Here is a 24,504-nt window from a genome sequence, read left to right on the forward strand (position 1 = left end):
CCCTCAGGGACTTTCATTTGCTAAAGTCTACCAGCCACTCGCTGTCCTTCCCACCATCAACAATAGCGGCTACTCCATCTTCCCACAGGTAGGAAAACCAAGGCTAAAGAATCAGAGGGAACTGCATTCATAGCAGCAGAGGCAATGGCTTTTTCCTTTCCTTGTCAATAAGAGAGCCAGGTGTCCCTTGATTCCAACCACGGCCACACAGGAACTAAAAGCCTTGTTCTCTTGTTTGGAAGCTTAGCTCCAGGGTAAGGCGGGGAGGAATGGGACACCGCGGAGTTGAGGAGACCTGTAGGCACCCTTTTTCTTGGATCGCTATGGGAGGCAGTCCCTTCCAATCCTGCCACAGAGACTGGGCTCACCTCCCTCAGAGCAAAGGTGGTGGCAGCAGAGTCAAGGACCTCGATGGGGATGCTCAACCTCTGCTTCCCACCCTGACTCCAGGTCCTCAAGTGCCTGGGGCTAGTACCTGCAGCCCCGCAGACACGGGCCCCATGTAGTATGGCAGGGACGGTGACAGTGGAGGTTAGAAACAGTGAATGACCCTGCTGAGTCCACTTCTACCTTCAGCACAGGGCATCTCCTCCTCGGCAGTCCCACTCTGAAAGGCAATGTTTACCCATCTCAACCTAGACCCACAAGGGAACTAGCACTGGCTGGTAAAGCCTCCTGCCCTGCCTGGCCTCTCCAGGGCACTCACTTCCCCTTTCCTAAAATACAGGGCCAGGCTGCTCGCAGGTGGCCCCTTCTTTTATTTACGTGAGCATGAGAGGGCAAGGGGCCAATCTGGGATCACATAACAAGTTATAGACGGTCAGGCTGGCACCCAAAGACCCTGCTTCCTAGGTCCATGGTGCCCAGTGGGCAGTCCTGAGCTCCTAGAAAACCAACTGGCAGGGTCTTTCCTAGTTCCTCCCTTGGTTGAAGAAGTGGAGGTTCTGCAGAGACAGGAGTTCTGAAGACAGGGTTACTCAGGAGCAGGGCATCTTCTAAAGCTTCTCTGCTTGCTTTCGCTGTTCTCCAAATGAGAAAGAGTCCAGAGGAGTGCTGTGTCGAATCTTTTGTTCCCATTTACCGGTAGACTTTTGGGAAGTTCTTTCTGGTTTGCCTCCTATCCACCTCTTACAACACAGACCTTGGGGCTCAGGGGGTGTTAGCTGATGACTTCTGGAGACACCATTTCCTTTGTAAGGCTGTAAGGTGGCTCAGGAAGGGAGTGCAGTACCTGGACCTGAGAAGAGTAGCCCCTCCCTCAGAGGTCAGGGTATCAGTGAAGATGGTTTCTTAAGCATCTTGGTGGAGACCCCCTGCTTCCATATATGTCTTTGTATACATCTTCATTGGTAAACTCCAGTTGTCGGTGACTGGCTAGCACCCAGGTGCATCTTCCTGATGCATTCACAGTACTTCGGAAAGCTGGAAATGAAGAGAAACTGGCCATGAAGGAGATTGCCTCAGTGGTCTCCTGAGCCCAATACCTGCACACTGGTGACGGCTGAGGGTGACAAAGGAGCTGAGTAAGGACCCCAGGGGTTGGAGGATGCTCCCCCCCCCCCCCGCCACATCTGGAGTCCTGCCTACACATATGAGAATCCAGGAGCCACAGGAGTGGGGCACAGCGGGACAGGAGAGGAGGAGGAAGAATATGGGGAGATTCTAGTCCCTCCCACTTAGAGATGCGGTCGCCATGGTGACTAAGGACCAGTGAGGTGGGATGGGGTTGGGGATGGGGGTGGGAGGGTGGCGGGAAGGAGGCACCGAGAGACCGGAAAGCCAAGCCGCCTGGCATTCCAGGGGGAGGGAAGCTCAAAGGCATCCCCAGCTCCAGGTAAGAAGCGGGAGAGCCGACAGACGGTGCGGAACAGAGGGGCGGGCCATTGTCTGGCGCTGACTCTGCCCTGAGGAGGGGAAAACCGAGAAGTCAGACCATTGTGTGTAATGCTCAATGCAGCTTCCAGCACTAGCCAGACTGGGAGAGGGAACCCAAGAGGCACTGGGTAAGGGGTCAGGCAGATGGAGAGGGGAGGGTGGTAAGAATGCTGGAGACCTGCAGGGACAGGAAGAGGTGGGGGGTGCTGATGGGGACACAGACTGGGGACATCCTTAGTGCCTTCACACGCGCGCAAGCACACACACACACACAGAGAGAGAGAGAGAGAGAGAGAGAGAGAGAGAGAGAGAGGAGAGAAGGCACTCAATCCATGTAAGTTGATTTGAGTGGCTATAATCATAAGAGAAGGTCAGGGCCATGGTTTGAAAGAGGAGCAGGAAAAGGATATCCCCAAGACCCTGCTCTCCTGAGCCTAGGAAGAAAAGGAGGCTGGGAAAACTGGACCTGTCAGTCACTGGTGAAGCCTGGGGTGGTTTCTCTCAGAGCAAGGCAGGGGTAGGGTGAGGAATCAGCCCTCCAGCATCCCTCCCTCCTCACTCCTGCGTCCATTACTTTTGTTGATCAAGTCCCACGGGAAGGAGCTACTCTCCTCTACGGTCTAGGGGTTGTGGGAGGACTTGGGGGGATTGGAATTTGGTGGGGGAGCTTAAGTTTAATGCTGTTATTTCCGGGGGCTGACATACTCCTGGGGATTCCCCAGATTGAGCTCCAGGCCTTATGGAGAATTGAGTTGCTGGAACAGGAATGGGGCAGTGAAGGTGGTGTTTCCCTCTACAGACCGCCTGCTGCCTGACGCCAGCCCTGGCTCAGATGCTTCCGGTCACTGGCCTTGGTTTCCTCATTTGTGTAGCAAGGGAGGGTGTGTGGCTTCCCAGTTCAGTGCTTCCTGGGAGCAGAACCTCATACATAATTTGTGGGGCCCAGCATGAATGAAAATGTAGTCCTCTTTAAAAGAAAACGTTGAGGACTTTCAAGACAGCAGCAGCCAAGTGAGCCTCCACGCTTACTAAGCACAGCCTCTCCTGAGGACAGGGCCCTAAGTGACTGAAACTGTGAGGTTCAAGGGTGAGGGGTGCTGTTGGGGTCCTGTGCCTTTCTCCCATCTACCTCTGCTCTCGGCTTGACCTGAAAGGTGCTGTGAGGAGAGTGGGTGGCACCGCGGGACAGAAAGTACCTGGGCTGAGATTAGATGGCCTCTCTTAGAGGAGGTTTCTCTTCCTTCGGAGTCAGGAATCATCGGAGAGTCCCTGACCCTCCCACCCTGATGCTTGCTTACTCCGTCCATTGATCAGCTCTGAGCTAAGTTAACCCACTAGGGCAGGAGGTGGGAGCCAGCAGACAGCAGCGTCCCCAACCTGTGAAAGCTGGGAGGCCTGCAGCCCCCACCCCCACCCCGCAATGCCTCACCCTGACCGGTGGGAGTAGAGATAGGAAGAGCACTGGAGCCACTTCTCTGGCTCCCCCATCACGGCTCCTCCCTATGACCCAGATAGGCCAGTCTGTACCCAAAGAGAGGCCCTGGGTGGTGGCTTCCCAAGCCTGAGCTGGAGGTCAAGGAGACTCAGAAGACGATGTCAGGAGAGCGGAGAGATTGGTACAGTCGTGACAATCAGTGTCAGGGTGTGGGGGAGTCTTAGTAAGTTTTGACAGAACTAGTCCTCACAAGCGGTCTGTGTGAGCCCAGCTCCTGAGCCATGGCAGAGATGGGAGCAGAAGGAGACACTCTCTCCACCAAGGAATGCTTCTCCCCGGAGCTGTAACTGGAAGGGTAGAGGTTGTCCTTCAGGAAGGACCATCCTGGCAGTGAGCAATGTGTTTAGGATGGATGGCATACTTACTGGAGACAGAGCAGCTGGGGTCATTGTGCCCATCAACCTGAAGTCAGCTGACCTGGGTGAGTGGGCGGGAGCCCAGCCATTCTTTATTGGCCTCGGAACCCTTGGTGCCTCATTAACCCTGCGTTACGAGGCCTAGTCCGAAGCCTCTGGGGAGGAAGACCAGCCACCATTCCAGCTGGGCGCCTCATGTATCCTATGAGGCATGAGCTCAAATGGGAAATTCTCGAAGTTCCCATTGGCCTGATGCTGCCCTAAGTGTGGGGAGATCGGTCTGCCGGTGGGCGTCCTCAGCAAAGTCACAGACACAGATCTAAGATGGGTTTATTGTTGTTGCTGCTGTTTGTTCTGAGGCAGGGTTTCTCTGTGTAGCCCTGGTTGTCCTGGAACTCACAGAGATCCACCTGTCTCTGCTTCCTGAGTGCTGGGATTAAAGGCGGGCGCCACCATGCCTGGCTTTAATGTTTTACCTTTTGAGGATGTGGGAGGTGCGAAGGTTGGGCCCCTACAGCTAATTCTCAGTAGGTGGCAGCGAGGGACCCACTCCAGGGTCAGTGAAAAAGAGGAATATGAAAGACGGTGTCACACTGAGTGTGTTGAGCAAGAGGAGACCGCAGCTCAGGCTGTCTAGAGCGAAAGTGATAGACAGGGGCATCACTGAAATGACCTAGGAAAAACTCTTAATTTCTTGATAGACTAAGCTGAGGAGGAGGTGTGTCTCCTACTGAACCTGTGAGCCTCCTCCTCCTCCAGTCTCCCCGCCCTGATCCACCCTTCATCAACTTCCGCCCAAGCCAGGATCTGTCACAACTCGAGGTAGAAATTCAGGTTTCCCTGGCCTGGAACCCACAGTGGCTCTCACAGGATGGGTGCCTGGAGGGCCGCACTCCCGTTCCAGCCAGGTTGAGCCTTCCTTATCTGCCTGAACCCCCTCCTTTGCCTTGGATGCTTCAGGGTTTGAACTCGGGACTTCTCAGTGTGACTGGCTCAAGGGTATGTGGGATGAGGTGGGCAGCTTGCTTTCGGTGGTTATGGGGGAGGGTGATGCCGCGCTCCAGGGAGCCAGACAGCAGAGGCACAGAGACAAGGGGGCTGTAGAGTTTGGGAGTCTGCCAGGGACTCCTGCCCAGGCCACTCCCAGGAAATGCAGATGGCCAAGCTGGCAGATAAACTGGCATGGCCCTGCCCCCGAAGAAGAAGGCTAGATGGCCTGATAAAACAAAAGTAGAGCCCCTGGGGGCTAGGGAAAGAGTGGGCTGCTTGCCTGGGTTGGGATGAGTAGCAGGCAAAATGTGTAGCCACAGCTGAGTGACAGGCCAGCCTGGGAATCTACCCTTTTCATACAGGAACTTTATGCCCTTCATCCAGGGCCAGGAATGATCAGGGCTCTGGACCATGGGGGCAGGAGATGCTAAGGGGCAAGAGTGGAAAGGTTCTCCTGGGTGAGAAAAGAGAGGTGGGATTTTAATCAGAGGAGAGCAGAGGCACAGCATGGGCCATGCCAGGACCCCTATCTAGAGGAGAGGGGGAGGCAGCGGTGAGGCTGTGAGTGGAATGGAAGCGAGACTCTGAGGGCCCTTCCAGAGAGGAACTTCTACGCCCTGGGGCTCTCCTATTGGCCCTCAGGAAGGGTGTGGTAAGCACTGCTCACCCAGAAAGTGCCTGTTTCCTCAGAGCCATCTGGTGACAGTCTCTGTCTGAGCATGGCCCTACCATCCCCGGGCCAGGACCCCTGGAGTCTCCTGGGTGGTTTTCTCTTCCTGCTGCTGTCACTACCTCCTGCTACTGGGACTGGTGGGCAGGGGCCCATGCCCAGAGTCAAATATCATGCAGGTAAGTGCCTGGTAACTGGGAGGTATGGATGTTAGTGGAATAAAGACGCGGGGGTCAAGAAGGGGGAAGGGGCTGTCAGAGGGAGGGCAATGGAACGGAGAAACAGAGATACCAGGGAGCAGTGGAGGGCCTGGGAGAAGGGAAGACCCCTTGAGGCACAAATTGATCAGGAAGGGAAGACATGGCTGCTGTTACCCTTCTCCTGCTAAGCCAGTGATTTTTCTTCCTCTTCTCAAGTGTTCCTATCACCAAGCAAGACACCTTAAATTCCTGACTGCTTTCACAGCTGCAGGTGTCCCAAAGCTAAAGCCCATGCTAGATTGTCTATGGAACTGATCATTCCAAGCCAACTGCAGAGATCACACAAGCCCAGGTTGTGTCCATAGGAGGGGCACCAAGAGAAGGCGCCAGCTCATCTGGGGGTGCACTGGAGCATGGCACCCAGCCTCAGTGGTTTCCTGCTGGGGTTGTTGGCCTCTGAACCCTCTTATTCTAGGAAATACCCCAAGGGAAGTGTTACACACACACCACACACACACACTCCATACACCATCCGTGTAGAAATTAGGCAGTTTTGTTCACAGCTTAGCAGCCTTCTGAGGCAGAACGGCAAAGGTGATGAAGTGTCGGTGGAAAGAGGAGCATCCCTAGGTGGATGGGAGTGCAGACACAGCATGACTGGGCTTCAAGGGGAAGCGGGTGAGACCTCGGGATGAGGAGAGCACAGAGGTCAGGGCAGGGAAGCTCCTGAGTACCTTTCCCACTTGGTCTTCTGACTCCTCCTGGTCCTAAGAGTTCTTGATACCAACATGGTAAGAAACAGGCTGTGCACATCTAACCAAATGTGCCAATGAGGGGGGGCTAAAGTGCTCACTCCTCCTGGCTGGTGTGCCAGTTCAGCGGGGGCACACACGTGCAAGGGCACACACGCTACCACAGTAGGCAGTGAACGGGCCCTAGTAACCAACATACTTAGCCTGTCCCAGCAGCATTGAGGCATGCCCACACTGCTGGGCTCAAGAGGGAGAGGATGAGGCCTTTCTAATCATGGCATTGCTGGTGGTGGCAGAGTCCTGTGACAGAGCAAGAGAAGGGAACAGGGGAAGTGGAGGTGGCGGGGGTCCGTAACCATGACATGTCTGGAAGCAGACAGCAGTCACCTCTGCTGCTTGTGACTGAGAACCCTTTCCTGTGTCTACCTGTCAGCTGTTATCCCAGCTTGACTCGCTGCAGCCCTGCCAAGCCTGAGAATGCATTGTCTGACTTCACTTCATTTCCTGTCTGTGTCTTGAGCAGGCTTCCCCACTACCCCTAGCCCCAGGCTGTCACTACCATGTCCTTGGCACTCTTCTCTTCTGGAGACTCAACACACAAAGCACAGGTGTCTGCTGTTGGAGGTTCAGGGAAAAGGGGGCTGTGGGCATACGAGCTGGCCCAGCTACTGAGGCCTGCCACCCCTCCCCCACCTTTTCCTCAGGAATGGGCTGCTGTTCACAGTTCCTCCCCATTCTCTTCTTATCACTGCCCCCCAACAGGAGATGGGCACAGAGCCCTCAGCTTCTTCCACCAAAAAGGCCTCCTAGACTTTGACACGCTGCTCCTGAGCGCCGATGGCAACACTCTCTATGTGGGAGCTCGAGAGGCCGTCCTGGCCCTGAATATCCAGAGCCCAGGAATCCCCCAGCTGAGGAACATGGTGAGGAGGCTGGAGCCCAGGGTCTGACTGGAAGTAAGGACAGCTCTGCTCGCTGTGAAGAGCCACCTGCCACTCCCTGACTCAGCAGTGACAGGATGGAGATGCCACTGTGGTCTCGCTGTTTACCAAGGCCCTGAATACCGATTGAGTAACGTTAGCTGCTGAAATGGCTGATACGGAAATCACTGGCAAAAGAGAAAAACATTGACTCAAATCAGTGACTCAGATAATTTGCTGTACACCTACCTACTAGAGAAGTCCTTGATTCTTGAGCTATCATCACCCCAATGATAGCAAGATGAGGGAAAGAGGGAGGGGAGGAAGGCCTATGGCGTGGATTCTTCCTGGTGTGTGGTCTCTTGGCCATCTGCACATATGGGGTATGTTAACCTTGCAGAGTCCTGGGCTAGGAATGTAGTTCTGTGGCAGAGCACCTTGTCTGGAGTCCGGAAGGACCTGAGTTTGATATCTGTACCCTATGTGGTATCTCTAATGGGTGGCTCAGGAGCCGACGTGTGGGTTATAACCACTGCTGTGTATGCCAGGCACTTGTGCCATCTAACTGCAACTGCCAGCAGCCTGTGACCTGAGCCAGAGTGCATAGTCGGCTTTGAACTCTGATCTGTCCGGTTCAGCCACAGAGCCATGTCCTGGAAACTATAGTTCCAATCCAATTGGCGTTGTGACTGCCTACCAGAACACCACTACCTACCTTATTGGTGTTTTTACACCAGAGCCGGAGAGGGGATGGTGGCTTATAGAAAAACCAAAGACCTCACTTCCTTTCATCTGCTTCTCCTAACTCTCCACTTTAGATACCCTGGCCAGCTAGTGAGAGAAAAAAGAATGACTGTGCCTTTAAGAAGAAGAGCAGTGAGGTGAGTGAAGTGCGGGTGACCCCTGCACCTGGGGAAGCAGCTTGTAAGACCCGACCCGCTCCCACCCATCCCCTCCCTCTACCCCACTCTCCCACCTATCCCCTCCCCCACATCCAAACCTCCACCCCGGGAGGTAGTTTGGGGTGAGAGGCTAGGCAACTTGGTTTCTCTGCTTCCCCTAGACACAGTGTTTCAACTTCATCCGTGTCCTGGTCTCTTTCAACACCACCCACCTCTATGCCTGTGGGACCTTTGCCTACAGCCCTGCTTGTGCCTTCATTGTGAGTTCTCTGAGCCCTCTTGTTCACCGGCTCCCAGCACCTCTCTCACCCCACCCCGCCCTATAGCTTTGGGAATCTCTGGTCCCTGAGGACCCTCGTAAGATTCCTGGCCCCAGACCAATGTCCTTCTCTGTGCCTTGTGCTCCTCATCTATGAGATGTGCGACCCTGGCATTCCGGGCTCCCAGCCTCTTCCCCCCTCTAGGAGCTCCAAGATTCCCACCTGTTGCCCATCCTAAAAGACAACGTCATGGACGGGAAGGGTCAAAGCCCCTTTGACCCGGCTCACAAGCACACAGCTGTCTTGGTCGGTGAGTACCAGGGTTCCCAGACGAGGCTAAAAATTGCCTTTTCTAGTCACCGAGAAAAGCAAGGCACGACAGTTGTCCAAAGAAAAAGACGGAGGGAACCAGGAGCTTCGGAGGGCAAGATCATTAGGGAGAGCCAGAAAACCCAGCCATTAGCCCCTCCTGAAGCCGTCCCCAAAGGGGTGCAAGGAAATCCATGTGGGGAGATAGCAGGTCTGGTTGTCTCCAGGTGAGCCCTGAGGTTCAGCCGCTTGTTTATCTGTACAAGGGCGAAGGCCTTTCCTGACACTCTCTGCATTGAGCCAGGTACTGAGGGGCTACAAGGAAGTCATGTGTCTCTGCACGGACACAAAGCATCTCAGACTTCCCACCCTGGTTTCCTACAGGAGATGGCCATTGTCTTTTGAGCAGACTTAAAAGATATGCAGGGACCCAGGGTGTGGGAGCACAAGACAGTCATATGCTGGGATTGGTGTTTAAGGAAGGACCAGAAAAAGGCTCCACAGGCCACTGTGGCTAGAGCGATCTAAGGGTGGCCTGCTGTGTGTGTGGAGACAGTATGAGCTGGGCTTCGAGGTTCTGCAGAGGGTACAGGATAGGGAGGGCAGGCAGCCTCCCATACACCTGCTTCTCCTTGCTCTCCCTGGTTCTAGATGGGATGCTCTACTCGGGCACCATGAACAACTTCCTGGGCAGTGAGCCCATCCTGATGCGGACACTGGGCTCCCAGCCTGTTCTCAAGACTGACATCTTCCTCCGCTGGCTGCACCGTAAGGCCCTGACTCCAGTCAGCATGAGCTTGGGACCCCTTCCTGCCCCTGGGTCTGCGAATGGCTTTAATTCACTCAGCTCTCTTTGGGAAAATGAATCAAAGAAGTACATACAGCTGGCTGGGGTGATGCACGACTTTAATTCCAACATTTGGGAGGCAGAGGCAGCAGCAGGTGGACCCTGAAGGGCGGCCAGCCAAAGCTATAGTGAGATACCATCTCTAAAAGAAAGAGTACATATGTCTCAGCAGTGGAATGGGAGGCCACCTAATGTGTCCCCGAGGGGATCTGAGCATCCTGATGTTCAGTCCCCTAAGCCTGTCTGTCCTGCCCCCACAGCGGATGCCTCCTTCGTGGCAGCCATCCCATCTACCCAGGTCGTCTATTTCTTCTTCGAGGAGACAGCCAGCGAGTTTGACTTCTTTGAGGAGCTGTACATATCCCGGGTGGCTCGAGTCTGCAAGGTCTGCCCCTGGTCTGGTGGAGGGCTGGCTGCCAGGGAGCCAATGGGAGTGGGGAGAGGCGGGTGCAGGGCCAGCGTGAAAAGACCACCCCCGTGACTCCATTGGTTCCCCTAGAACGACGTGGGTGGTGAAAAGCTGCTGCAGAAGAAGTGGACCACCTTCCTGAAGGCCCAGCTGCTCTGCACCCAGCCGGGCCAGCTGCCATTCAACATCATCCGCCATGCGGTCCTGCTGCCCGCTGATTATTCCTCCGTTTCCCGCATCTATGCAGTCTTTACCTCCCAGTGGTGAGCAGCTGGGCAGGGCAAAGGGGGCTCCGGGATCCCAGGGAGGCGGGACTTGGAGAAAGTCTACTGTATACACTGAACTTTACACAGGAAAGCTTTGAGCCTTCCAAAGATGTTCGGCTGCAGGGATCCTGCTGTCTTTTATGCATCAGGAGAAACAAGCACAGAGACTAGCTTTACTTGGCTACTTCCAAAAAGGATGAAAGTTTACATAAGGCAGACACTAAAAATCAGCAATATACCCAGCGTGGTGGTGCATGCCTGTAATCTCAGCACTTGGAAGGTAGAGTTAAGAGGATAAGGGAATTGGAGGCCAGTCTGGTCTACACGAGAGAGCTTGTCTCCAACAAAACATGAATGAAAAGGCTAGACTGGGTGGTGGGAGAGGAGGTTCAGGACAAGGACTGATGTCCCGAAATAAGCAAGGACTGTGGTGCGGCTCAGCCAGTGGAGGGCTTGTCTAGCGTGTACAAAGGCCTGTAGTTTGATGGTTTACTCTTTTGGCTTTTGGGGGGGCCCGCCACCCAGCTCCCAAATAAATCACACATGGAAGCTTATTCTTAGGAACGCCCAGCCTTGGCTTGGCTTGTTTCTTGCCAGCTTTTCTTAACTTTACTTTATCCTGACTACCTTTTGCCTCTGGGCTTTTTCCTTTTCTTACTTCTGCATATCTTACTTTCGCTCTTACTGGCCCCTGACATCTTTCCTCGTAGCTCCTCCTGCTCCTCAGTTCTCTCACGTACCCTCTCTGCCTGCCAGCCCCGCCTAACCTTGTTCCTTCCTTGCTATTGACCATTCAGCTCTTCATTAGACCCTCAGGTGTTTTAGAGGGGCAAAGAATCACAACTTCACAGAGTTAAACAAATGCAGCATAAACAACAGTAACATACCTTAAAATAATAATCCCCAACAAAGCCCTAATCCCTGGACCTACTTAAGTCAGAGGTAGTGGGACTAGGTAGTGGGGAAGAAAAGGCTCTGGAGAGGATCAGACATTCAAGGTCGTTCTCAGGTGCGTTGTGAGGAGAGCCTTGACTACTGGAGACTGTCTCAAAAACAAACGAACAAACAAAAACCCGATCAATTAGGTAAAGAAGTGGAAATAAAGGGAAATAGCCCTCAGGTAGGGAGACGATCTGTGTAGCACAAACTCTATGGCCATACTAGGAACAAATTTTTCTTCAACTTCTCAATGGCCAGAGCCAAAAGGGAGGCTGCTATGACTGAAATAAACAGGAAGGCCTTGCTTACAGACCAAGAAAGGTTAACTGATTGCCAAACCACAACCACGGTCTGCCATCACCATATTTAGGCACCTGCCAACCATGTGCCAGGAAGCAAAGGTTTCTGGTGTGCAGGGTCTGGTGAAGTGAGGTGCAGAGCTGAGAGCCCAGTGTGTTACAGAGTGAGCGGTCTGTGGTTCAGCACAGTTCAGTTCACAGAAGAACTAGCAAAGCTGTGGCTCATTCTCTGAGGACCAAGAATCCAGGGACCAAAGAAGGCTCCGTGTGAATCCAGCCTGCAGCCGGTTCTACGACTCTTCCTGTGGACACAGCCTGGGCAAGACAGGCAGGGGCCACCCCAGGGCCTATGCCCCAATTAATCCTCATTAGAAACAGTCGTGTTTCAGATCCTGTGATGGGCTTCCAGCCAGGCCTTAACCCAGAGCCAGGGAACCCTCCAGCGCTTGGCCTGTCTCCTGCCCTCCGGGCCTGCTGGGATCCCACTGAGCTCTCCGGGGCTGGAGGGGCTGGAGGGCAGGGATTGTAAAGGGGAGGAACCCGTACTGAGTGCTCTATTGGTTCCTGCTATCTTCAGGCAGGTTGGTGGGACCAGGAGCTCTGCCGTCTGCGCCTTCTCTCTCACCGACATCGAGCGTGTCTTTAAAGGAAAGTTCAAGGAGCTGAACAAGGAAACTTCCCGATGGACCACTTACAGGGGCCCGGAGGCCAACCCGAGGCCAGGCAGCGTGAGTACCGCCTACCTGTCCCAGAGCCTCCCGGAATGCATGTGAAAGCACCACCTTGGCATGGTAAATGCCCACACACCAGCCCATGTGCCACAGATGTCCCGTGCTGCCCTATGTCCAGAACGGTCGCCAGGGCCACCTCTTTCCAGTGCTAAGTGAACACCAGATGCCCGGCTGTATCGCCGAGGAATTAAGAGCACATGGGCTGGGCGCTAAGCACAGTCCTAGGCAGCTTTGCCCTTGTTTTGTTGTTTCCAGATTGGGTCTCACATAACCCAGGCTGGCCTTGAACTCCTGATTACCCTGCCTCCACCTCCCAAGTGCCTAGAGGTCGGGCATGTGCCTCCATGCCCAGCTTTTCACCTGCATATTTTCCTGTAACTTTTTTCTTTCTTTTTCGAGACAGGGTTTCTCTGTGGTTTTGGAGCCTGTCCTGGAACTAGCTCTTATAGACCAGGCTGGTCTCGAACTCACAGAGATCCGCCTGCCTCTGCCTCCCAAGTGCTGGGATTAAAGGTGTGCGCCACCACCGCCCGGCTTCCTGTAACTTTTTTAAACTCTGAATTCTGTGTGTGCATATTCAAGAGCAAACATGCTGAGGGCTTGGTGTACGCCTGTAGTCTCTGCACTCCAGTGGAAGCTGAGGCAGGGCGATCAAGGCAAACTCAAGGCAAACTCAGGCTACACAGCAGGATTCTATCCCAAAGATGACAGAATGGGTAAATAAATACAAAATCAAGGAAATCTACCAGACTGGTGCTGAACCTCCAGTCCCATCTCGGGCTGGCCTCAGACTCACCTCCCACCTCAACATCAAGTGCCCCGCCCCTCCCAGCTTCCTTCCTGCTCAGCTGCTGTGTCACAACATTGGTAGCTTGAAATCATTTTAAAGGCCGTGTGCATCTTGGAAATGAGCAAACTTTACAAATCAGCTTTCCAGTCCCTTCCTTCCCAATGTCCTGGTTCTAACCTCTGTGCGAGCTTTGGAAGATGAGAATCAAACCCAGGGCCTCGCACACACCCGGCAGGGGCTCTAACGTTGAGCCACATTCACCACCCCTAGTCATTTTTTTAATTATTTTTTTTCGAGACAGGGTTTCTCTGTAGCTTTTTTCAGTTAATTATTTATTTGTTGTCTGTGAATGCGTGTGTGTGTGTGTGTGTGTGTGTGTGCCATGGCGTATGATGTCTGTGAATGCGTGTGTGTGTGCCATGGCGTATGATGTTGTCTGTGAATGCGTGTGTGTGTGCCATGGCGTATGATGTTGTCTGTGAATGCGTGTGTGGGTGCGTTGTGCCATGGCGTATGATGATGTTTGTGAATGCGTGTGTGTGTGCATGTGTGCCATGGCATATGATGATGTCTGTGAATGCGCGTGTGGGTGCATTGTGCCATGGCGTATGATGATGTCTGTGAATGCGTGTGTGGGTGCATTGTGCCATGGCGTATGTTTAAAGATTAGAGGACAATTTTAGGGAGTTTATTTCCTTCTGCCATTGTCGGCTTTACCTCCTGAGCCATCTCACCTACTCCCATCATAGTAGTTTTGGCGAGACTAATAATATATATTAATATATCCACGCCTGAGCCAGGTAGTAAGCCACAATTTCTTTTCCTCTTCATATACTTTTTTGTTTTCCTGGGGTTAGTAGTTATCCTAATCTTTTTTGCTGGCTTTTTCTAAGCTCTTAGATTCATTTCAACCCCTTCCTGACCTCAAGTCAGGCTGTTGACTCTAAATAATTCCAGTCTCTATGAAAACCTATTGGCTGCAGCTGAGATTGCTGACTTCCTCCTCTTCCCTTGGTCACTCTCCAGTGACCAATTTTCTGTTTCTTGCACGCATACCAGGGCTGCATCTTCCTTTTCTGTTTCTCCCCCTGTCCCCCGTTTGTTTTGTTTCTCTGTGGTGTAACAGCAGAACAGCTTTAGCTGTCCTGGAACTCGCTTTATAGTCCAGGCTGGGCTCAAACTCGTAGAGATCCCCTGCCTATGCCTCCCAAGTCCTGAGATTAAAGGCGTGCACCACCATGGCTTATTCCCTCTTCTTTCTTTGGAGACAGAATTTTTGTAGCTCAGGCTGGCTTTGAACTCTATGTAGTTGAAGATAACCTGAATTTCTGGTCTCCTGTCTCCATCTTGAGTACTGGGCGTGTAAACGGGCACCATCAGGACTGGTTCCTGTGACCCAAGGCTTCCTGCATGCTAGGCAGACATTCTCTTAACAGAGCTGCCCCCACCCTCACCTCTACCTCATTTTAGTAGAAGTCGTCCTCTATAGACTCTGACAAAATAAAGATGCAGGAGCTGAGATTTTGGAGATGTTGGATGCTGAAAACCACATTTATTCCACTCTTGTGGTTAATGGTTTGGCTAGGAATATGTAACTTTGGAACTGGAACTATTTCCTGCAAACTTTGAAAGACTCATTCTGCTTCTAAAGTTTGTTTGTTTTTGAGACAGGATTTCTCTGTGTAGCTCTGGCTGTCCTGGAACTCACTCTGTAGACCAGGCTGACCTCGAACTCACAGAGATCCGCCTGCCTCTGCCTCCTGAGCGCTGGGATTAAAGGTGTGCGCCACCACCACCAGGCAAGGCTCACTCTGTTACCTGTAACTTCCAGAGCTGCTTTGTAAAGTCCTAAGCTGTTTGGGCACCTAACCCTTTGGATGTAACTTGTTTTGTCTCGCTGGACTCTTCTAATGTTTAAGTTATGTATTTGTTCTGTTGTTTGCTTGTTCTGTGTGAGAGGTCAGAGGTCAGCTTACAGGCGTCACTTCCCTTCTTCCATTAGGGAGAGAGCACAGGCCATCCTCGGGCTTGGCAGCAAGCACCTTTACCTGCTGAACCACCTGCCTGTCCCTGCTGCTCTCATGGTCACCCAGTGACCTCTTTAGCCAGGAACCTCTATTTATTTTCTTCAGTTCTAAGAAATATCCTTGTGCTCCTCATCTCAGACACTGTTCTATTGCTGTGAGGAAACGCCATGCCAAGGAAGCTTAAGAAAGAAAACGTTTAATTAGGGGGCTTGGTTACAGTTTCAGAGGCTGCCCGAGGAGTCCAGACACGGGCACTGGATCCCCTGGACCTGGAGTTACAGATGCCACTATGTGGGGGCTGGGGACTGAGCTCAGGTCCTCTGCAAGAGCAGTTAATACTCTTTACATTGAGCCATCTCTCCAGCTCCCTTATTTTAATTTAATTTTTTGAAATAGGTTTTGCTATGCAACTCAGCCTGGCTTCAAAATTGCAATTCTCTTTCCTCTGTGTTTCAAGAGCGGGGTGACAGACATGTGCCACCACTTACACTATTAGACATGTCACAGATAACATAAAGGGGTTTTGGTGTGTGTCTCTATGCACATATGTATGTGTGTGCATGCGTATGTGTGCATGCATGATATAGGCCAGAGGTTGATGTTCTGTTTCTTCCTCAATTGTTCCACCATCTTTCTTTTCCTTTTTCTCTTCTTCCTTCCTTCCTTCCTTCCTTCCTTCCTTCCTTCCTTCCTTCTTTCTTTTCTTTTCTTTTTGGTTTTTCAAGACAAGGTTTCTCTGTGTAACAACCCTAGCTGTCCTGGAACTTACTTTGTAGACCAGGTTGGCTTTGAACTCACAGAGATCTGTTTGCTTTTGCTTTCCATATGCTAGGACTACTATGTCCAGCCTTCCATCTTGGTTCCTTCTGTTTTGTTTTGTTTTGTTTTTGAGACTGATCTCTCACTGAACCTGGAGATCACTGATTGGCTGGATTGGCTGTCCATCAAGCCCTAGCCAGCACTGGAATTGCACGCTGCACCTGGCTTTTAAGGGGCTGTTGGGGACCCAAACTTAGATTCTTATGCTTGTGTATTTAATGATTAAGCCATCTCCCCAGCCTCACCCCTTCCTTCCCCCCTTTTTTTCAGACAGGGTTTCTCTGTGTAGCCCTGGCTGTCTTGGAACTCTGTACACCAGGTTTGAACTCTGAGATCTGCTTGCCTCTGCCCCATCTGGCTACCCAGCCCCAAAAATTTAAAAATGTAGTTTGATTACTTGACTCAAGATCCAAATAAGATCTACAAATTGTGATAGATTCCCCTCCCCTCCTTGGTTTTTCGAGACAAGGGTTCTCTGTGTTGCCCTGGCTGTCCTGGAACTCACTCTGTAGACCGGGATGGTCTCAAACTCAGAGATCTGCCTGCATCTGCTTCCAAAGTTTGTGATTAAAGGCGTTTGCCACCACCATCCAGCTAGATTGTTTTTTTAAAGTCTCTTATCGTTTATACTTTATTTTCTTTTTAAGATTTATCTTTATAGCTAGGTTATTTATTTTTGTTTATGTGTATGTCTATATGTGTGTTTCTCTGCAAGCCACATTTGTGCAGGAGCCACAGAAGAGGTCAGATCCCCTGGAGCTGGAGTTCAGCACAAGCATTCTCTATCCTCAGCCGTCTCTCCTGCCCCATCCCCTTTGTCTTGCTGTTAGCTTGTCTTACAAGAGTTGTCTACATCCTAGTGGTGTTTCGGTGATGTAGTTTATCTAGTTGTGTGTGTGTAAGATGTGAGTGTGTGTGCCTTGAGACTGGGTCTCAGGTAGCTCAAGCTGCCCTAGGACTCTCACTCCAGCTAAGGATGACCTTGACCTCCTGACCCCCTTGCTTCACTTCCTGAGTACTGGGTTTTCAGGTTTGCCAGGTCAGTGAGATTGGAGACTTGGGCAGAGTCGGCTTGGATTTGTAGGTGAATGTTGCTGCCCGCCCCTCCATTGCCATATGAGGCACCTGCCTGTTCTCACCTGAGGTAAGGGCTCCTCTCATTTCAAGAATGAGATAGCATCCTCCCTCTCTGCCTAGGAATGAGATTTTCTGCGACATTTTCTTTTCTTTGAATTGTTTTTGTTTCCTCTTAGGTATTTCTTCCTTTCTTCTCCCTCTTCCCTCCCTACACCTCTTTCTCTCTCTAGTTAAAAAAAAAAAATGGGGCCTGGAAAGATGTCTCAGTGTTAAAAAGCACTGGCTGCTCTTCCAAAGGACATGGGTCTGATGACCAGTACTCACACGGTGGCTCACAACCTTCTGTAACTCCAGCTCTAGAGGATCCATCACCCTCTTCTGGCCTTCCTAGGCATGCACAAAGTACACAGATGAACATATAGGGAAACATCCTTATACATAAAGTTAAATGTAAACAAAAATATTGTGGGGTGGTAGGGAAGTTTGGCCCCAGGGTTTCTGTTATCTTGCCCTGGCTGGCCTGGAACTTGTTGTGTAGACCAGGCTGGCCTCAAAGTCACAATCTCTCTTTCCCATTCTGGGATTAAAGGCATGTGTTAGCACATCTGGTTTGTGTGTGTGTGCGCAGAGAGAGAGCCTTACTTTGTAGCCTAGCTGGTCTTGAACTCACAGCAAACCTTCTCTGCCAGACTGGAGTGTGTGTGTGTGTGTGTGTGTGTGAGAGGGGGGGGGAGGGAGAGGTGTGAGTCACCACACCTGCCTTCGCCTTGTGTTATTTTCCTGTGTGGTTTAGTTCCTGTCTTTGTTGTAGTTTTACTTACAAATCAGGTGTTCTTTGGCTATGTGCACTCACATAAAATGCAATGGTTTACACCTGTAATCCCAGCACTCAGGAGACTGAGGCAGATTGAGAGTTCAACACCAGCCTGGGCTTTGCAGCCACATCCTGTCTGGAATTTTAGCGTGAGAGAGAGTCTGGAGAGGTGGCTCAGTGGTGAAGAGTGCTTAGTGGCAGCACTCAGGAGGCAGAGGCAGGCGGATCTCTGTGAGTTTGAGGTCAGCCTGGTCTACAAGAGCTAGTTCCAGGACAGGATCCAAAGCTACAGAGAAACCCTGTCTTGAAAAACCAAAAAAAAAAAAAAAAAAAAAGAACTTACTATTTTTGCAGAGGACCTGAATTTGGTTCCCAGCACCCATGTCAGATGGCCCGAGGGCATCTGAAAGAAACCTCTGGCTTCCACAGGCACGTCCACACATATATACATAAAGAAAAAGGAATAAAATGCAATATATAAAAATATTTTTAAAAAATCTCCATAGTAGGAGGCAAGAATAGGTACATGTATCCTTTGCTGGCTTAAAAGCAAGATAGAGATGTTATCTAGATGTGGTCACCTCACTTTACAGGTGAGAAGTTTGTGGCTCAAAGGGGTGAAGTTTCTTCTGCTGCTGCGCCCCGTAGTAACTGCACTCCACGGCTTTTAGGTGACAGTGGCTTCAGGATGATATTTTTGGATCGGGAGGAAAATTCTCTTGAGCAAATATGCTCTCCAGTTGACAGGGCCTCCAGGAACAGCCGGTCCAACACCCTCGAGCATGAGTGAGAAAAGGGGGGCTCAGAGTGGAGGAGGATCTCCCCAAGTCACGAAGCAAGTTCGTATAAAACTGCCACACCACCCTTCTCTGTCACTGACTCAGCACTTGTGCTAGATGCCATGTCTGGGACCACAGCGCGGCGTGCCTGCCTGAAGAGCCTTTGCGCTGCTCCGTGCTCGCATCGATGCAGGCATCGAAGAGCAGGGCAGTGGGAACAGCTAACACAGTGCTCGGGGCCTGCAGCCCTGCCCTCGTTATTAGTCCATTTCAGCCCGACAGGGAGCCTGGGAGTACTGGGTCTGAGTTTTAACCTCACCTGGAACTGAGGAGTGTCCCGAGGAAAGGGCAAAGGAGAGAGGGGCAGGGGCGGGGGGGGGGGGGGCGGGGGCGGGGTGCAGCCATGTATGCGCCGAAGGGAACGTGCCAATTGACACAATCTGCTGCCTTCCTCCTCTAGTGCTCCACAGGCCCGTCCTCGGACAAGGCTTTGACCTTCATGAAGGACCATTTCCTGATGGATGAGCACGTGGTAGCAAGGCCCCTGCTGGTGAAGTCGGGTGTGGAGTACACGCAGCTTGCTGTGGAACTAGCTCAGGGTCTGAATGGGAGCAGCCATGTGGTCATGTATCTGGGCACATGTGAGTATAGGGTTCCAGAATGTTCCTGGGATGAGCAGAGCAAGGGCTGTACCCAGGCCGAGGCAGGAAAGCCCTTGAGTTCATCCGCGTCTTCAGTTCATTCATTTAAGGGTGTTTGGGGTGCGAACTCCCTGCTGGACTCTGGAGACTCAGCGGAGTAGCTGGGCCATCCAGTCTCTAGCCTTTCTGAACCTTCAGGCTGCTGGGAAATACACACCGCACCTCCTCTGGTCTTAGAAGAGTTGCCTGCCTTCTGGGAGAAGCTATAGCAGTGGTGGGAGGGGTGAGCAGGTCGAGTGGGGAGCATGGACTGAAAGGGCCATCACGGGCTCCCCGGGGAAGGGAGGAGCCAGGCCCTTATTTTATATATTTGTTTGGTTGTTTTTGAGAGTATGTAGTCCTTGCTGGTCTCAAACTTAACTGTGTAGCTAAAGCTGACCTTGAACTGATCCACCTGCCTCTACCTCCCAAGTGCTGGGATCATAGGTTTATGCCACCGTGCCTCAAGTCTGGTTTTATGTGGTATGCGGATCTAACTCAGGGCTTTATGTGCTGCAGGCAAGCACTCTAGCAGCTGGGATATGTTTTCAGCCCTATCATTTTTGAACAGACAGAAAAGACTAAAAGAATCCAGTGGAGAGGGTGATCCAAAGATGGCAAGAGAAGAGACACTTGACAGGTGGCTGGGCTGAAGATAAAGGAGCTGGTGTCTGAAAGCTTCATGTCTTCTAGGAGACAGGAGGATCCGGGTCAGGAGCCACGAACCAGGGTGGGCTCAGGAGAGAGGGCTGGCTCTAACATTGGTTCTGGAAAGAGAGGGACTGTTGTTACAAGTTGAGGGCACGGTCCTTTGCTGTGAGAAAGCCACTGGCTTCACTCACTCTTCAGGCTGAGCTAGAAGGCACATCTCTGCTACATCTTTGCTGAGCGTACCCCAGGAAAGACACAAACAAGGATTCCCATGCTGTGGAGTGGGTAGAGACAGACCATAACTGTTCTGAATGGGAAAGCTGCCTGGAGCTTTAGCTACAAGGTTAGAAAATCAAGGCAGAGTGAAGGGGGTCCCCCAGGGGAGTCTGCCTTCTTAGTGATGGGTCTCATTCTGACACTCAGGGGAGGTGACAACTTGGTGCATCTCTCTCTCTCTCTCTCTCTCTCTCTCTCTCTCTCTCTCTCTCTCTCTTTCAGTTTTTTGAAACAGGATTTCTATGTATAACAGTTCTGGTTGTCCTGGAACTAGCTCTGTAGACCAGACTGGTCTCGAACTCACAGAGATCCGCCTGCCTCTGTCTCCTGACTAAAGGCGTGCACCACCACCACTTGATGTTTTATTTCATTTTTGAGACAGGGTCTCACCATCTAACCCTTGACTGGCCTGACACTCACCACGCTGGCCCAGAACTTTATAAAGATCTTTCTGCCTCTGCCTCCCAAGTACTGGGATTAAAAGCATGGACCACCATGCCTGGTCCTTTTTGATGTTGTTATGTGTGTTTTGTTGTTTTTGTTTGTGTTTGAGGCAGGGTCTCATTCTATAGTCCAAGTTGGCCTGAAACTCATAATTCTTCTGCCTCTGGTTTCCGGGTGCTGGGAAGCTGCAACCATTAAAAGGGTGGTCAGAAGCAGGGCTTGGTGTTGTGAGCCTGTTATTATAGTTACTTAAGAGGCTGAGGCAGGAGGATTACTCTGGGCTACAGAGTAAGACCCTGTCTCAAAAAGTAAAAAGAGGACTGGGAATGCAGCTCAAGGGGAGAGCACTTGGCAACCTGTGAGAGGCCCTGAACTTAAGCCTTCGCTTACCCCAATACTAGAAAAAAAAAAAAAAAAAGAAAGAGGCTCAGTTGTGAGGACCGGAACTCAGAGGCTCAGCACCCATGGAAACGCTGGGTGCTGCCCTGAGTACCTATAAATCCAGCACTAGGGGCAGAGGGTGGGCCAATGGGTGGATTCCTGGTGCCCATTTACTAGGCAGCCAGTCCAGACTGGTTCCAAGTTCACTGAGAGCCCCTGTCTCAGCAAATCCAGTAAAGTGAGTCCGATAGCTAACTTTGACTTCTGCCCTCCATGTGCAGGTGTACAAGCACACCTGGCAGGCACATACATCACACACACACACACCCCTCCGTCCCTGGACCACAGAGGGTCTTGAGTGCCTGGCCTGCTGGGCAAGTGTGTGAGGCCCTGAGGGAAGCTCCATGTTCTCCTTGTCCCCCCCAGCCACAGGATCCCTGCATAAGGCTGTGGTACCTGAGAAGAGCAGCGCTTATCTTGTGGAGGAGATCCAGCTGAGCCCTGAGCCAGAGCCTGTTCGAAACCTGCAGTTGGCCCCCACCCAAGTGAGAAGAGACCCGAACAGAATATGGTCTTTCTGTGGGGATGAGCTGGGGAGCCTGGGCCAGGCCCTGGGGCTCCTGACCCCCTCCATTCTCTTCCAGGGTGCTGTGTTCGCAGGCTTCTCAGGAGGCATCTGGAAAGTTCCTCGGGCCAATTGCAGAGTCTATGAGAGCTGTGTGGACTGTGTCCTTGCCAGGGACCCTCACTGCGCCTGGGACCCTAAGTCAGGCATCTGCAGCCTTCTGTCTGGCGCTAGCCCGTGAGTGTTGGTCCTGGATGGGGGCTGGCGACAGTCCGCCATGACTTTCCTTACAGTTTCTGCCACTATTCCTTCCCCTCAAGGGGCACCAACACATTCACTCCCAGGTTCCACGCCGCTGCATCCAGTTCTAGAAGGTGGCCTTTTGCAGGGCGGTTTTGAAGGCATCCCTGTTTCCTTCACCTGGTGGTCCTAGCCCTTCTTCCCTTTATCCTCCCTCCCCCTTCTGCTCCCATTTCTGTCTGTTTGCTCGCCTTCCTTCTCAGGAGCACCTGGAGACAGGACATGGAACAAGGCAACCCGGAGGGGGCGTGTGCTCCAGACCCCATGCCCAGGAGCCCCAGGCTTCAGAGCCACCTTCAACTTAGTGAGTGTGGGCTGGGGGAGGTGCCAAGGATGGACTGGAACCTGACTGTGGATAAGAGGAATTGTGAGCTGGAGCCGCACTAGGATCCAGGTTGAGGTGGTTGTGGGTTTGGTGTCTGTGTTGGAATTAGGAATACTGGAGGCTTGCTTATAGCCACCCACGTCATGCTGGGCCACGCACACTCCAGATCTTGATGAGGGTTGGATCTAGTTAGACGTTAGCTGGGAGAAAGACGAGCGGGGAGGAAAGGAGGTTCTAGTTTGAGTCTAGCTTGGAGATAGAGAAGGGGTGAGCCTTGAGTTTGGGAGTTGAAATGGAATCAGAAGACAGCCGGGTATGGTGGCTCATACCAGTAATCCTAGACATCAGGATTGTCAAAAGTTCAAGGCCAGCCTGGCTACAGCGTGGGGCCAGATGCGCGTAAGTCTGTCTCTCCCTCCCTTCTTCCCTCCTCCTGAATGTGTCATTCTTTGCTGCCCTCCAGTTAAAGAAGTCCTGGTAGTCCCCAACTCCATCCTGGAGCTGCCCTGCCCTCACCTGTCAGCTCTGGCATCTTACTACTGGAGTCACGACAGAGCCCCGATCCCAGAAGCCTCTTCTACCATCTACAATGGCTCCCTCTTGCTGCTGCCTCAGGATGGTGTTGGGGGCCTCTACCAGTGTGTGGCCACTGAGAACGGCTACTCATACCCTGTCGTCTCCTACTGGGTAGACAGCCAAGACCAGTCCCTGGCCCTGGATCCTGAACTAGCAGGCGTTCCCCGGGAACGCGTGGAAGTCCCACTGACCAGGGTTGGTGGTGGAGCGTCCATGGCTGCCCAGCGGTCCTACTGGCCTCACTTTCTCATCGTCACCGTCCTCCTGGCCATAGTGCTCTTAGGAGTACTCACCCTCCTCCTCGCTTCCCCACTGGGAGCACTACGGGCTCGGGGCAAGGTTCAGGGCTGTGGGACACTACCCCCCAGGGAAAAGGCCCCATTGAGCAGGGAACGGCATCTCCAGCCCTCCAAGGACTATAGGACCTCTGCCAGTGACGTCGATGCTGACAACAACCATCTAGGCACTGAAGTGGCTTAAACTGAGGGCACAGATGGGAACTGAGCAGGGAGAGCCCCTGGTCTGGTGCCTGAGTCTGGCACAGTGCCACCCTGACTAGGGTGAAGGCTTTCCTGCTATTATGTGTCACCTGCAGCACCCAGTAGGGCCTCCCCTAGGGGACTTTCTTCTGTAAGCACATGGACTGTCTCCATGCCTGTACCCATGCCAGGACAGGAAGAGCCAGATAGGAGTCTTCAGTCTTGATCAGCCAACACCAAGAGCTTCAGGAGACCCTGAAGCTGTGGCTGTCCGGGATTCCGTGGTGACACACCCGAGCATCTGAGCAAGCTGGGGTTGTTCCTGCAAACTTGATCCTGCAAGCTGCCACTCTGGAAGCAGCTGCTTCTTTGAAACACCAGCCCTCCCTTTTCCTGGGGTCGCCAAGATTCTTTGGGAGCTGGACCCCTGTGCTTCCCTGTACCAATCATGCCCTACTGCTTGGGAAGTCTTTTCCGAAGTCTGACCACCTTCTTGCTTCAGTTTAAACAGGTTGTTACTGTCTCTGCCCTGACTGGAATGGCGGGCGTAATCTGAGCCTTGTTCTCTTGTCTGGTGTGGCTGACCCCTTGAATTCCTCCTTCCTTGTCCCTTTGTTTTGGGATTCAGAAAACTGCTCGTCACAGACAATTTATTTTTTATTAAAAAGATACAAGCTTTAAGCAAGGCTGATGATGTGCTGTCTTTGTTGTGGCCGAGTTCCCACCAGGGTAGCCTGTGTGGAGGTCGAGGTTTTCGGGTGGGCTCTGCAGCTCCTGCCTGCGAGCCCCAGCCTGCCCCAGGCAGGGCTAGGACTGTGTGGACCAGCCTCAACTGTGCCTGCTAGACACTGGCTGCCACATCTGCTGTCCCCGGGACTCCTACGCTCATCGTGACTCTGGTTCAGCTCTGCCCCATCCCCACCCTGGCCCAATCCGTCTGCACTGCTGACAAGGCTCACTCTACCCACACCTCCACACTGCCTTTTCCTCCCTCTGCCAGGAAGTCACACTCTGGCCTGCTTCTGAGACTGCCTGCCCCTCTGTCCTCTAGGGGGAACTCCCAGCAGGCCTCCACCTCACCTAACTGGCTCCCTCCCTCTTGACTACAGGTGTGCACACATGCAGTGAATAGGGGTAGCCACCTGTGATCTCAGCACTCAGGAGGCAGAGGCGAGAGAAGCAGCAGCTGAAAACCAGTCTTGGCTACATAGTGAAACTGAGGCCAACCTGAGCTACAAGAATCTGAAAACACCAAAACCAAAAAGTCATTAACTTTCCCCATAACGCTACCTCCTCATCTA

General features: G+C 52.4%; 1 protein-coding gene across 4 annotated transcripts; it reads left to right on the forward strand.

Moving 5' to 3' along the window:
- Positions 1–1,579: 1,579 nt before the first annotated feature.
- Sema4a (semaphorin 4A) lies at positions 1,580–23,889 on the forward strand. Of its 4 annotated transcripts, none has more exons than XM_075978599.1 (15): positions 1,580–1,834; positions 5,407–5,565; positions 7,101–7,261; positions 8,077–8,139; positions 8,322–8,420; positions 8,625–8,730; positions 9,381–9,497; positions 9,837–9,961; positions 10,076–10,248; positions 12,067–12,217; positions 18,987–19,167; positions 21,385–21,503; positions 21,603–21,760; positions 22,027–22,127; positions 22,612–23,889. In XM_075978599.1, exons 2-15 carry the CDS (start codon positions 5,436–5,438, stop codon positions 23,202–23,204), a joined length of 2,277 nt encoding a protein of 758 aa, XP_075834714.1. In that variant the 5' UTR covers positions 1,580–1,834; positions 5,407–5,435; the 3' UTR covers positions 23,205–23,889. The 4 variants fall into 4 exon arrangements, with proteins under 4 accessions (XP_075834714.1, XP_075834713.1, XP_075834715.1 ...); XM_075978598.1 differs by lacking the exon at positions 1,580–1,834 and adding an exon at positions 3,426–3,791; XM_075978600.1 differs by lacking the exon at positions 1,580–1,834 and adding an exon at positions 4,493–4,725.
- Positions 23,890–24,504: the final 615 nt, after the last annotated feature.

Source organism: Microtus pennsylvanicus, chromosome 7 (genome assembly GCF_037038515.1).
Source record: "Microtus pennsylvanicus isolate mMicPen1 chromosome 7, mMicPen1.hap1, whole genome shotgun sequence".
Classification (NCBI taxonomy): domain Eukaryota; kingdom Metazoa; phylum Chordata; class Mammalia; order Rodentia; family Cricetidae; genus Microtus; species Microtus pennsylvanicus.